This window comes from Ipomoea triloba, chromosome 15 (assembly GCF_003576645.1).
Source record: "Ipomoea triloba cultivar NCNSP0323 chromosome 15, ASM357664v1".
Classification (NCBI taxonomy): Eukaryota; Viridiplantae; Streptophyta; class Magnoliopsida; order Solanales; family Convolvulaceae; genus Ipomoea; species Ipomoea triloba.
Window position 1 is genome coordinate 8,149,855 of NC_044930.1, and position 13,969 is coordinate 8,163,823.

The following is a 13,969-nucleotide window of genomic DNA, read 5'->3' on the forward strand; positions in this document are numbered from 1 at the left end:
CCCCCCCCCCCCTTCTTCTAGACTTTTATCCTAGCTATATTGTTTTTCCCATACGAGATGGGATGAGAGTGCACGATCGCCCAAGCTAACCAAGTTGGTTATCCAACGAAGTAAAATTTGACTATTTAATCGAATTTATACCAGGCTAATTGTCTTAGATTTTACGAGTACTCTAAGGGCATTTGGTTCGAACATTGGAACAAGAATCGTAATTAGAATCAAGTACTTAGTAATTGTAATGGACATGGATTTAAGTAGAAGAAATCTCAATAGAAAATAAGAATTAGATTCAAAGTAAATAAATTAATAAATAGTTCATTAAAATTAAAATTAATAAATATATAATGCTTATATGTTTATATATAAAAATTATATACATATATATATATATAGTGGTTCTAATGCGGGAATTTGCTCAGGTGGGAACATGTGGTTTAGTCTGAGTCGTTGATCAAATATAGATCAACGGCTCAAATAAATGAAATTTATATATATATAAACGCGTGTCTGGAAGGAACCAAGCAACTTAACCTTAAGTATTAAAATGACGCACCTAAAGTACACAAATTACGCATCTTAAGCACACAAGCAAAGCACCTTAAGAACACAAATTAAGCACCTAAAGTTTTAAAATGGTGCACCTAAATATTATAACTGACGCACCTTAAGTACAGAAATCATGCACCTTAAGAAGGAAAAACCGCACCTAAAGCTTTAAATTGATGCACCTTAAGTTTTAGCAACTGACGCACCTAAAGCTTTAGATTGTCGCACCTTAAGTTCTCAGCGAAAAACTGACGCACCTTAAATACAGAAACCATGCACCTAAAGAAGGAAAACCACGCACCTTAAGTTTGACCAAGCCAATACGGAAAACAACCATATTGCACCGCATTTTTTAAAATCATTATTAATCATGGACGTTGATTTTGGCAAGATCAATAGTTCTCATCATACCACACATTTCACCTTAGCACATTCATTGCATGTGTCTATATTCTCTCTCTCTCTCTCTATATATATATATATATATATATATATATATATATATATATATATATATATATATATATATATATATATATATATATATATATATATATATACATATATATATATATATATATATATATATATGAAAGGTTCAGGTGCGAGGAAGGGTTCCCGTATGGTTGTGCGGTTACGCACCTTAAGCATTACAATGACGCACCTTAAGTACACAAACCACGCGTACGTAAAGCTTTAGGTCGACGCACCTTAAGTATACAAATCGCACACCTTAAGTACACAAACCACGCACCTTAAGAACACAAACCACACACTTAACATTTTAAAATGGCGCACCTTAAGTTTCAACAACTCACACACCTTAAGCATACAAACCATGCACCTTAAGAAGGAAAACCACACACTTTAAGCTTTAGGTTCACTCACCTTAAGTTTCACCACTGACGCACCTTAAGAAGGAAAACAACGCACCTAAAACAACAGCACAACCACACCAGAGAAGGCCAACCGTATAGGAACCCAGATTTTCCCACCTAAACTTAGAGGTATTTTAGTAAAACTATTGATTTTATTAATTTATTAATAATATTGATTGATTGATTAAAAATATTGGTTTTATTAATTATTCATATATATTTATTCATAAAATCAGCCAATTGGTAAGAATATACATATTTTATTCACCTATAATATTATTATGGTAATTCTAGTAGAATAATATTATATTCTACCATTCATATGTTTTAATTATAATTGGTAATATTGCATTATCTATCACCCCTTCCCCACGCTTCCAACCACCCTGCATTAAACATATATATTATTCTTAATAAAATCAAATCATGTTTTGTTACGTTTAAGATATTGCATTATCTACCATTCATACGTATTAATTATCATTTAAAAATTAGGAAAAATATATTCTAATCTGTACGTATAAAATATATATGAAAATATATTATTCTATATTAATATATTATAATATTATATTATATTGTAACCTCCATACTATTATTTTGTAACGTCTATAATATTATAATATCTATACTATATATAAAAGTAAAATCCTTCTATTTCATTTTTCCACCCAAACTTTTGTAGTCAATTAATTAAATATTTTATTGGTCAAATAATTAATAAAGCTTATTTGGTAAGAAAATGTAAAAATAGAAATTAACTAATATCCATTAATTGGTAATATTTTTTCTATATTCACATATCAATACTATTAATAAAAGTAAAATCCTCTCCTTAATCTTCCCGGCACAAACTACTATTACTAATTAATTGGTAAAAAAATTAATAAAATTTAATTGGTAACAAAATTTTATTAACCAAGTTCTGAGAATAATTAAACAATTATAATTGTAAGAAAAATGGAAACAAAATTTGCATAATTTTATAAGAAAAAATAATTTATTAATTATTATTAATTACACCAATAAAAAAAATAATAATTTGAATACTTATATATACTTCTATATCTAGACTACTATTAATAAAAATAAAATCATCCTTTGTGAAATTTCGGGCCAAACAATATAATAATAAAGATAAAATGGAAAATAAAAATTGATATTACTAATTGATTTAAAATATAAAAATTTTCTAATGGAAAAGAAAACGGAAATTAGGCAAATTGAAAATGGAAAATTGATATTACTAATTGATTGAAAATTATTTTAAAACTTTAATAAAAATTAATTACACTTTCTTTTTGAAAAGTTTAAGTTATTTAAACTTTAAAAAAATTAATTAAACATGGGTTGTTAAATTTTTATAATAATTAAAATTAATTCATTGAAATATGTAGGAGGAAGATAAAACCAAATGCGGTATGGTGAAAATAAATATACTTAAGGTATAAAAGTATAATTGCACATATATTAGTGTAGTTGACTAATAATAATTGCCTAATAATTATTATGGTAATTAAGCTAAACATTGGTCGTTGAATTTATTATTGTAATTAAGCTAATAATTATAATTAAATTATTTTTTAATTTTCCCATATTTATATTAGTAATAATATAATTACATAAGTCATATTGCATATAGATCTTTTTAAGATAATCGTAGGCAAACAAGTCATATATTATTCAATTAATTGAGTAATACTGTTGCACTAATCTTATAATCAAATAAATGTACACGTTCAATATTATAATTTTTTATAATTTCATCTTTATTTTTAATTTCTAAATACATAATAAAAAATTTATCCATGCATCGCACGGGTAGTTGGACAATTATTTGCTCTAATTCAAACAAGGAAAATATCATAAAACATAATCAATCCAACCAATTTCATCAATTGCGCTATATAATATTCGATGTTATAATTTATATAATTGTATATCAATCTAAATATTCTTAAAATATTATAACAAATCTATTCCATGCAACGCACGAGCGAAAACACTAGTAAGATTAATGAAACAAAATTTGGGGGGTGATTATTCAACACATTTTCACTTATAGTGTTTCGTTGCAATCCAGAAAACTGTCTTGATGTGTTTGGTTCATTTTTCAGAAAATGAGAAGAATTTTATAATTAAACATTTTAGGCTAAAGTGTCATCTAGCACCATGAACTATATCCAATTATTCATGCCGCACCCTGAACTTTCATATCGTATATATCGAGCCGCAAACCAAAATAAAAAATTCACCTAGAACTTTTAGCAGGTTTTCAGGTCTTCTTGCTGACATGGCGTCTGATGTGGCATTTCTCTTAACCTTATGTTGTCCATGTAAGAGTTTACATATTTAAAATTTAAAAAAAAAACAAAATTATTATATTAAAATAACCAAAATTTTATTATCTTTATTTTCATAATGTATACTTTTCAATTTTGCAATTCCAATCTTTCAATATTTTTTTTCAGAATTTATATTTTTTGGCTAATTTATTGTTTAGTATTTTTTCAATTTTTCAAATTTATAGAAATGCTAATTTTTTTTTGTTTGTATTTTTTGCTTTTTTAAAAAAAAAATTATTTTTAATATGTAAATGCTTACATGGACAACATAAGGTTAAAAGAAATGCCACATCACTTGAAAACCTGCACCATGTCAGCTGGAAGACCTGGAAACCTGCTAAAAGTTCTAGGTGAATTTTTTATTTTGGTTTGCGGCTCGATATATACGATGTGAAAGTTCAGGGTGCGGCATGAATAATTGGATATAGTTCATGGTGCTAGATGACACTTTAGCCAACATTTTAACTGTTTTATTTAAAATATAACAACATTAATAATAATAATAATAATAATAATAATAATAATAATAATATAATAATAATAATAATAATATAAATGGTGGTAGTGGTGGTAGTGTGGTGGTGATGGTAGTGGTGGTAGTGTTGTAGCGATGGCGGTGGTGTTGTGGTCGTAGTGGTAGTGGTGGTTGCGGTGGTGGTGGTAGTGTGGTAGTGGTAGTGATGGTGGTGGTGGTGATCTGGTAGTGGTAGTGGTGGCGGTGGTGTTGGTGGTGGTCGTGTTGTGTTGCTGTGCAAATTGGAAAATGACTTCCCAAAAACAAGAGGAGAGGTCATTTTTAAAGAAAATAAGGGTATTTTTTTTTTTACAAAACACTCGTTTTCCTTTGACTCACATTTTCTCTCTGAATTGTTGTTGTTTGAAAAACAAAATTATTCTTGTTATAACTATTATTTTTATTTTATTATAATACTAATTCCATGATTGTTAAGAATATAGAGTAGTTAATAATAATTCAACATTAAAAATGTAAATTTGCATACAAATAGAATAAACACAAACGCTACAACAACCTTTAATTATTAATGGCAAATTGGACTTTTAAAATGAAATATAATATATCAAAAAATTACTTTAAATAACATTTTTTATTTTTATTTTTAACGTATTATTATTGGTAAACTAAATATTTGCCTATTAAACACGCATTTTAACTGTTTGATCAAGTTAGTCAAATAAAACTAAAAATAACCGATTAGCTAACTATTGTCTATTTACTAAACACCCAGGGGTGGATCTAGAGGGGGGGACCCGGGCAATAGGGGCAGTTCCCCATCCTCTTATATATAGTAGCCCTTGTGTATATATATTGTAAATGTTTGCATATGAGTAATTAATATAGATATAAATTTAAAAAAAAAAAGTCAATTTAGATGGTACCTTTTGAGTGTTTTATTTTTTTTTCACACAATTGTTTTATTTTTTCTACAACACACGCACAATAATCAAAATGTAAATTAACAATGGACCATATTATTCTTTAGTTGACTAGTAACAAATTTTATTTGAATTAAGTCATTTTCTTAACTAGCTTGTATCTTTAATTTGACGATTAGATAAATAGGTGAGTTACACATTATTTGTTTTAATCTTTCGCACGCAATTGATGTAGTAAAGGTCAAGAAGTCAAACCCTTTGCACGACTTATGAGTGTTTTAATTTATTTATTTTTTATGACGCACACAATAATCAAAATATTAATTAATAATGCAGCAGACTATTGTTTAGTCAACTATTCCTTTAACTTAGATAAATAGGTGAGTTACACGTTATTTGTTAAGGTCAAGAGGTCAAGCCTTTTGCATAACTTTCGAGTGTTTAATTTTTTCCATAACACACCAGTGTCATTTTTATTTTTTTTTATTTCAAGATGCACTCATAACACACGCACGAATCACACACAATAATTGATAATATAAATTTTCTAGCCTCGTCTCTGCAAACACCTTGTAAGTAAATACCATAACATTTTTTCTTTTTGTAAAAAAGGAAAAAAAAAAAAAAAAAAAAAAAAAGAAAGAAGAAGAAGGGAATATTATACAAGTAGATTAATTCATAATTTGTACAAAATACGTACTCCCAGTCCATAGTCCGTATATAACCTAATAATTAGTCAGACAGTAATGGGTATACCCTATACTAATAAACATTTTCTTCTTTCTTTGTTGTTGATAATCTATGGAAAAATTGCATTAACGTGATAATTAGACTGATAAGCAAATATCCTGGTGTCGGCTACGGCGGAAGAGGAGGAGGAGGCGGCGGCGGCGGCGGACGGCAATTCGTCGCACTTACGGCACCTGCCGGCCACCAAGATCTGGCGGCAAGACGGACAAGAGGAGTGAGATCTGAGCCACGTGTCAATGCAAGCAACGTGGAATCCATGGCCGCACTGAGGCAAAATTCGAATCTCATCTCCGCCGACGAATTCCGCCAGACAAATAGCGCATTCCGACAATTTAGGGGCGTGTTCGGCAGCGGCGAAGCTGAGTTTCGGCAGTGATCGGAGAATCTTCTTCTTCAATCCTTTATTAGCCTGCGCCGGCGGGAGAGGTAGGGTTGCGGTGCCGAACACGCGCCGGAAGCAGGCGCAGCGAGAGACGGCGAAGAGGCCGACGATGCAGATTAACGCGCAGACGAGGGAAGCTAGGCAGACTAGGAAACCTGAGCCGAAGCTTCCGAGCAGCGGCGGCGGCGAGGAGGAGGAGATCGACGAATTGACGCCGCCGAGAAATCGTTGATGATCGCTCTGATTCATGGGAGAGGAATTGGGAAGAGGCGTTTCGATTTCTTTAATTAAAGCGGAAACGTATGGTATCAAGTGTATATGTATACCACAAAGTTTGGAGGATAATAAATACATTTGAGATATATTCAGGGTACGTTTGGTTGGGATTTGAGAATCGGAATTGGATTATAAATCATATAATTTGTATTTAGTAATAGTAATCGGTTTTAAGAACAGTCAAAGTATAAACGTTATAAAACCTTTCTCAAAAAAAAAAAATAAATAAACGTTATAAAACCCGATTAGGGAATTGTGCGAATAGAATTTATGAAATAAAAAAAATGATAGTAAAAATAAAAATAAAATTATAGATGAAATTATACAATATAACTATGGGTGTTGTTTGATTCGCACATGAGAATAGGAATTAAATACTTGGTAGTGGTGAAATTAAAATGATTACGAATATTGATGTTTTCTTATTTATGACTTTATAATGGAAATAAAAATTTTAAAAATATAAAAATAAAAAATTAAAATAATTGATCCTAATATAATGACATGCGAATCACCAATATGATCATAAGATTGAATGATACTCGTTTTAAATTAAAGAATGAAGTTTTTTTTTTTTTTTCGCCAAAGACCTTGTGGTCTAGTGGCATCCGATTTACCTTCCCATGTGAAAGGGAGTAGGTTCGAGCCTCAGTGCAGTGAGTACAAGAAGAAAGAGTTGGTGCAGTCAGTAGTACAATGCGATAGAGGGAGTATAAATCAAATTAAGAAAGAGTTGGTGCAGTCAGTAGTACAATGCGATAGAGGGAGTATAAAGGGAGTATAAATCAAATTAAGAAAGAGTTGGTGCAGTCATTGTAGTACAATGCGATAGAGCTTAAATGGCATGTATTTAAACAGTAGTACAATGTGCGATAGAGGGAGTATAAATCAAATTATGTAAGTTAGCTTGTGCGATAGAGGGAGTATAAATCAAATTATGTAAGTTAGCTTGGGCATGTATTTAAACAGTAGTACAATGTGCGATAGAGGGAGTATAAATCAAATTATGTAAGTTAGCTTAAATGGTATGTATTTAAACAGTAGTACAATGCGATAGAGGGAGTATAAATCAAATTATGAATAAGTTAGCTTAAATGGCATGTATTTAAACAGTAGTACAATGTGCGATAGAGGGAGTATAAATCAAATTATGTTATGAATAAGTTAGCTTAAATGGTATGTATTTAAAGGGCGTTTGGTTAAATAGAGAGAATTAGGAGGGAAATTAAATGAATTTCAATTTCATGGGAGAAGGGCGTTTGGTTGAATAGAGAGAATTAGGAGGGAAATTAAATGAATTTCAATTTCATGGGAGATTAATAATGTGAAAAAATAAGTATTTAAAGGGCGTTTGGTTGAATAGAGAGAATTAGGAGGGAAATTAAATGAATTTCAATTTCATGGGAGAAGGGCGTTTGGTTGAATAGAGAGAAGAGTAAATACCCAAAATGGTCCCTCGACTATAGCTAAATTCACAAATTGGTCCTCGACTTATGATTTTAACCAATAACATCCTTGACTTTGCAATTTTTACCTAATTTAGTCCTCCGTTAATGAGCTCGTCAAATGGCCGTGAAACACATGGATAGTCTAGTAATTTCACAAACCTTGCTTGGCCTTTTAAAAATCTCCATTGATGTTGGGAGCAGCTTCGTATATGGTCCTCTTTTTGGTGTACATGGCTTCAGAGAGCACAGATCGAGACCGGGACGAATCCTGCAAGCTCAACAACAAAATTCAAATATACCGAAGAAAAGGTGGCGAAGATTCAGGAGCCGATGGTGAAATATGACCTCCGACGTTAGTGTTCAGCCCTCATGCTCATCCCGTACCCTTCAGCCCTCAGCCGGGAGCCATCTCCGTCGTCCTCATCCCGTACCCCTCGTTAGTGTTCAGCCCGCATTGCCATTGCCAAAGATGCAGATCCGTGCAATTCTTCAAAGTCAAATCCTCGTTGAACATCGGCGGCAAGTCGTAAACATAAACCCTACCGTACTCGCACCTTTCTCCTTCGTCCTTGGGCGGCTGAGCCACGGCGTGCGAAAGCGTAATCGTTTGAGGGGGGAACATGGAGCTGAACCTGGGCATGAGAGGAGAAAGAGAGCGGCGAATTCCGGGTAAAGAAAACGACAAGAAGCTGGATAAAGAGAAACGCAGAAAGAATCCAAAAACGTGGATGAGCAGCGATTTGGGATTGAAAAGAATTGTAGGAGTTCCTGAAGAAGTGATAGGAGGATTTGGGTTTTGGCGAGGGAGAATGCAGGGAGCAAGTGAAATTACCACGTTGTCCTTCGAATTCACGGTCAACAAACAGTAAGACTAACGGAGGACTAAATTAGGTAAAAATTGCAAAGTCAAGGATGTTATTGGTTAAAATCATAAGTCGATGACCAATTTGTGAATTTAGCTATAGTCGAGGGACCATTTTGGGTATTTACTCTAGAGAGAATTAGGAGGGAAATTAAATGAATTTCAATTTCATGGGAGATTAATAATGTGAAAAAATAAGTTAGCTTAAATGGTATGTACTTAAAGGGGGTTGAATGGAGGGAAATTAAAGCTCATACACCATTGGCTGAGAAAGAATGAAAATTTAGGCAATGCTCATACACCATTGGTTGCTGCATAGAGAGAATGAAAATTTAGGCTGGCGCATAGAAAGAATGAAAATTTTGTTGTTGAAAATTTAGGCAAATATGCTATACCTATACAGGATACAAATTTTACTGTTCAAAATTCACAGACCAAATTCAAATTTTGATTTTGAAAATTTATGTAACACTTGTAAATAAAGCCTATAATTGAATTGAAACCAATAAAATAGATAAGAGAGTTTTTGAGAAAACATACTTGATTGAGGTTGACCTACTGATTGGCGTTTTGTGTTGAGAGTAGAAGAAGAAGACACACTATGATTGATAAAGAGAGGTCAAACATCAATTTTAGGTTTAAAAAAAAACGAGTAGTTTTGTCTCAAGGTTTTTTTTTTTTTTTTCCTTCCTAAAAATCAAGGAATTAAAATACCAAGGGGGCATGAGATTCTAATTCCATAAAAATGAGGGAATTGCAATTCTGCAGAAGTACAATTTCCTCTAATCAAACGAAGGAATTTGCTTACCTTTGAAATTAAGTGAGAATGAAATTGTAATTCAAAGGCTAGTTAATGTAGTAAAGGTTAGAGGTCAAACCCTCTACATAATTTATGAGTGTTTTATTTTCCATGACGCATGCATTTGACGATAAAATAAATAGATGAGTTACACGTTATTTGTTTTAATATTTCCCCCCACTTGATGTAGTATAGGCCAAGAACTCAATTTCTTTGCATAATTTCTGAGTGTTTTATTTATTCCACGACACAAACACAAGTGTTTTTTTTTTCAAGACGCACACACAATAATCAAAATGTAAATTAACAACGTCCCATATTATTGTTTAGTCGGCTAGTAACAAATTCCATTTGAATTAAGTTATTTTCTTAGCTCCTAAAAAAAGTTATTTTCTTAGCTAGCTTGTATCTTTAATTTGACGATAAGATAAATAAATAAGTGAATTACACATTATTTGTATTATTCATTTGCCTCACCTGATGTACTAAAGGTCAAGAGCTCAAACCCTCTACTAACTTTTCAGTATTTTATTTTTTTACGACACACGCACTAGTGTTTTATTTTTTCCAAGAAGCATGCATGACGTACACACAATAATCCACGACACATGCGCAAGTGTTTTATTTTTTTCAAGATGCATACACGACACACTCACAATAATCAAAATGTAAATTAACAATGTACCATGCATATTATTGTTTAGTCAACTAATAACAAATTCCATTTGAATTAAGTCGTTTTCTTAGCTAGTTTAATTTGATGATAAGATAAGTAGGTGAGTTACACACTATTTGTTTTAATCTTTTGCCCCACTCAAGAAAATTTTTGGCTACACCCATGGATACAACTTTAATAATAAGAGACATTATTATCTTATACGCACTTTCAAAATATATGTTTAATTTTAACCATAATTGAAGTGATTTTTTTATATTGTCATTTTTCATTGGACATTTTTTTTCAAAAGAGATATATACGTGATATCTATAATAAGAACATATAAGGATTTATGTTTAATATCACACAGTTATATCAATAGATAAAAGTTACAAATTATATCATGCATCATTCATCTTAATTTACCAAAATTTAGTCTTACATTTACATTTTTTTTCAAAAAAAAAATAAAAAATAAAATAAAAAAGGCAACCAATATTTTCATTTTTCACATCCTACAAGTTGAAATATAGATATATCATATTTTCTAAAACTTTCAATCAATATTGTTTTTAAGATTCTATTTAATATAAATATACTATTATAATTGCAATTATTGGAGAATTTTTTTCATTAGAAGTTATTAAATGTAACAAAAGGGGAAAAAAATACATTAAATTGGCAACCCTTCTTTAACTTTTTTAAAATATGATAAAGAGAATTTAGTAATTTTGAAGAGATAAAGAGGTAAATTTGGAAAGTAATTGTAAGAGATACAAAGAAGAAAACACAAAGTATAATTTATTAATGCAATCTATAACACTAACACGTTTTTAATTTCAGTTAAGATTTAACAAAACTAACTTATATTATATTTGCTAGAATAGAATATATTAAAATTCTACACCAAATGTATGGACGATTACATTTTTTCCCCCTCATTTTGGATTCAATTGTTCAAAAGTAGAGAACGAGAAGATGATAGGGATTGCAACGGGGAAGGGCAGGGGAAGAGAGTATACTACTGTCCCCGTTTCCACCCTGACCGCAATCAATACCCTAGTCAAAGTGTCAAACTAGTATAATTTTTAATAATCAAATAAGAAATTTGAAGACATAAGTCCTAATTTTAAAAATTAAAATGTTAAATCTATTTTTTTTAGTACTACTGACTATGTTACAATGCAGTATTTGTTCATAACTATTTTCTCAATCTACTGAAACACAAAAAGTTAATATCACCTCTACTGAGGCTCAAACTCACCCCTTTCATATGTAAGTGCAATCGGGTGCCATTAAACCACAAAGTCTTGGCAAAATGGTAAATCTATAGTTTTTCAATAATCACATTCAACAAGTTTTCAATAACAACCAAACAACCAAAATAACAATACAAACTACACATAGTACAAATGTCAAATACTTCAAATTGTGAATAACTAAAAAAATAAACACCACACACACACACACGTAATTTTTTAAAATTATATCATTGAGGACGTGGCGTGGGGCGGGGGAGAGCAGGGCAGGGTATCCCGGCCCTCGTCTCCACCACTGTTTTTCAAAAGTTTTCTCCATCCTCGTCCTCGTTGGGAGAACGGAGAAAATTGTCATCACTAGAAGAGAAATTACATTTATGAATATTAACGAATTTGAATATATCTAATAATATAAGTATCAAAAGTCAACAAATAAACATTGTAATTAGAATAAAATCATATAGTAGGTTGCAACCAAACCACCCCTTAATAATCATTCTTTTCAATTATGAAAATAGGTGAGAAATTACAATTTTAAAATTTGGATACACATCTAAAATGAATCATGAATGAACCCATCCATATGAAATTCGTTGTGAAAACCGTCCTCAAAGAATAAAATTAATCTAAAAAGCTTTCAATGAAATTTGTTGTGATTTTTTATCTCATGAGTCCAATGTCATTCCATTATTGTTAGTCCATAATTATAACTATGAAAATTGTCATTATAATTGCATAATTATATTCTTATTTTTTTCTCATTTTTGATCTTTCTAGTAAAAAGTCTAATAAAATTTTATGAGATTTTGTTATATGACTTGCAAATCACCAAAATTTAGAGATAAATATCCTTCCAAAGCCAAAACTACAACAACTCGATCAAAAATATTTTTATAAATTTATATGTTTGCCCCTGAATGTTGGTCCCTCGTAAGTTATGTGACAAAATTTTAATAAGATTTTTCATTAGAATAATTGAAAGTGAAATAAATAAATAAAATGACAATTTTCATAATTATGAATTAATAGTGAAAATGACATCTTTTTTTGGTTGTTATTGTTGTTGTGATAAAATAAAATAAAAAATAATAATAACGGTACAAACACAATTGAATTAATATAGAACTAAACACATAATCCATCACCTATGATACACATTACAAGTAGAATGACGTCTATATATAATTTTCGTGTAAGATTGTCAATACTTTTGAAAGCCTAGTGCCATAGCGTGGCTGGTCCAAATTTGTTATCATTCGAGATCATTCAAATGTCTTTAAAATCTTAGATTCTAAGATGATTTAATTTATTGACACACATTTAACCATAAACTCCATTAATTGCCCTATCATATAGTCTTTTTTTGGTATGTTCCTGAACAAGTAAATCACATATTAGAGGGGTGAGGTCTAGACTCTAGAGTCTAGACACACTTCTATTATTGTGAAAGAAATCACTTTTAAATCTTCTATACAAAAGTGAAAAGAACAAATTTCTTTAGAATATTAAGAATATATGCACATATATGCTAAAAACTAATTAAAGCTTGGCAATAGATACGAAAACAAAAACAAAAAATAAAAAAATAAAAATGAAAGTGAAATCTTGTGTTGGGTTAAAAAATTTAAATCGGTTGTAAATTAAGGTGCTACTTCTCGTAGTTGATCTTTGGTGATAGTCTCATTATACTTATCTTTTGCCTGGTTGATCTTTGATTAGAACTTTGATTACGCAATACGTGATAGAACAGATAGAAAAGATAAAAACTAGAATGAGAATAGAGAGAAAAGATACACGGAAAATTCTCATTATCCAATAACAGGAGAGTTCATACAAAATATATATTCCCAAAAATCGGTTATGTAATAGACTTTTAGTCGGCTTTCTCGTTCTTAAAGATTTTCTGGCCGGTAGGCTTTATAGCGTACCTACCTTGCTGACAGCTAGGATATTACATGTATAGTGGCGTTTGCCTTTAGAAACTCTACACCACCCTATTAGAGTCAGACATGCTCTCGAAACTATATTCACTCACTTTTGTCTTCGGCGATTAACTTATTCTAGAGCAGTTGGTGATTAGTCTGTCACGCACTAATCAAAGCCTTTGTAAACTCATTGTCGGGTTCTATAAAAAAAAATTTAAAAAAAAATTAACCACTAAGATAATGACCACACATTTGAATGAATAAATAAATGTAGATTGTGATGAATAGTCATAAAAGTGGGAGCTAGAATCCTCCATATATATGATTTGCTAAGAATATTACTTGAATACCTCTTTAATTATTAAAAAAAAAAATCAATTACTTTGAGATAGTGAAGAACTGAAGACTCCCCACATATAAACTTAAGCCTATGAGAGTGAAATAGC

General features: G+C 30.8%; 1 protein-coding gene across 1 annotated transcript; it reads right to left on the reverse strand.

Moving 5' to 3' along the window:
- Positions 1 to 5,804: 5,804 nt before the first annotated feature.
- On the reverse strand, positions 5,805 to 6,660 carry LOC116007151 (RING-H2 finger protein ATL8-like). Its single transcript, XM_031247751.1, has one exon. It carries the CDS (start codon positions 6,648 to 6,650, stop codon positions 5,964 to 5,966), a length of 687 nt encoding a protein of 228 aa, XP_031103611.1. The 5' UTR covers positions 6,651 to 6,660; the 3' UTR covers positions 5,805 to 5,963.
- Between the last annotated feature and the right edge of the window lie 7,309 nt (positions 6,661 to 13,969).

Excerpts from the sequence above, each read along its gene's own strand:
- LOC116007151 (XM_031247751.1), bottom strand. The coding sequence starts at position 6,650 with ATGTATTTATTATCCTCCAAACTTTGTGGTATACATATACACTTGATA.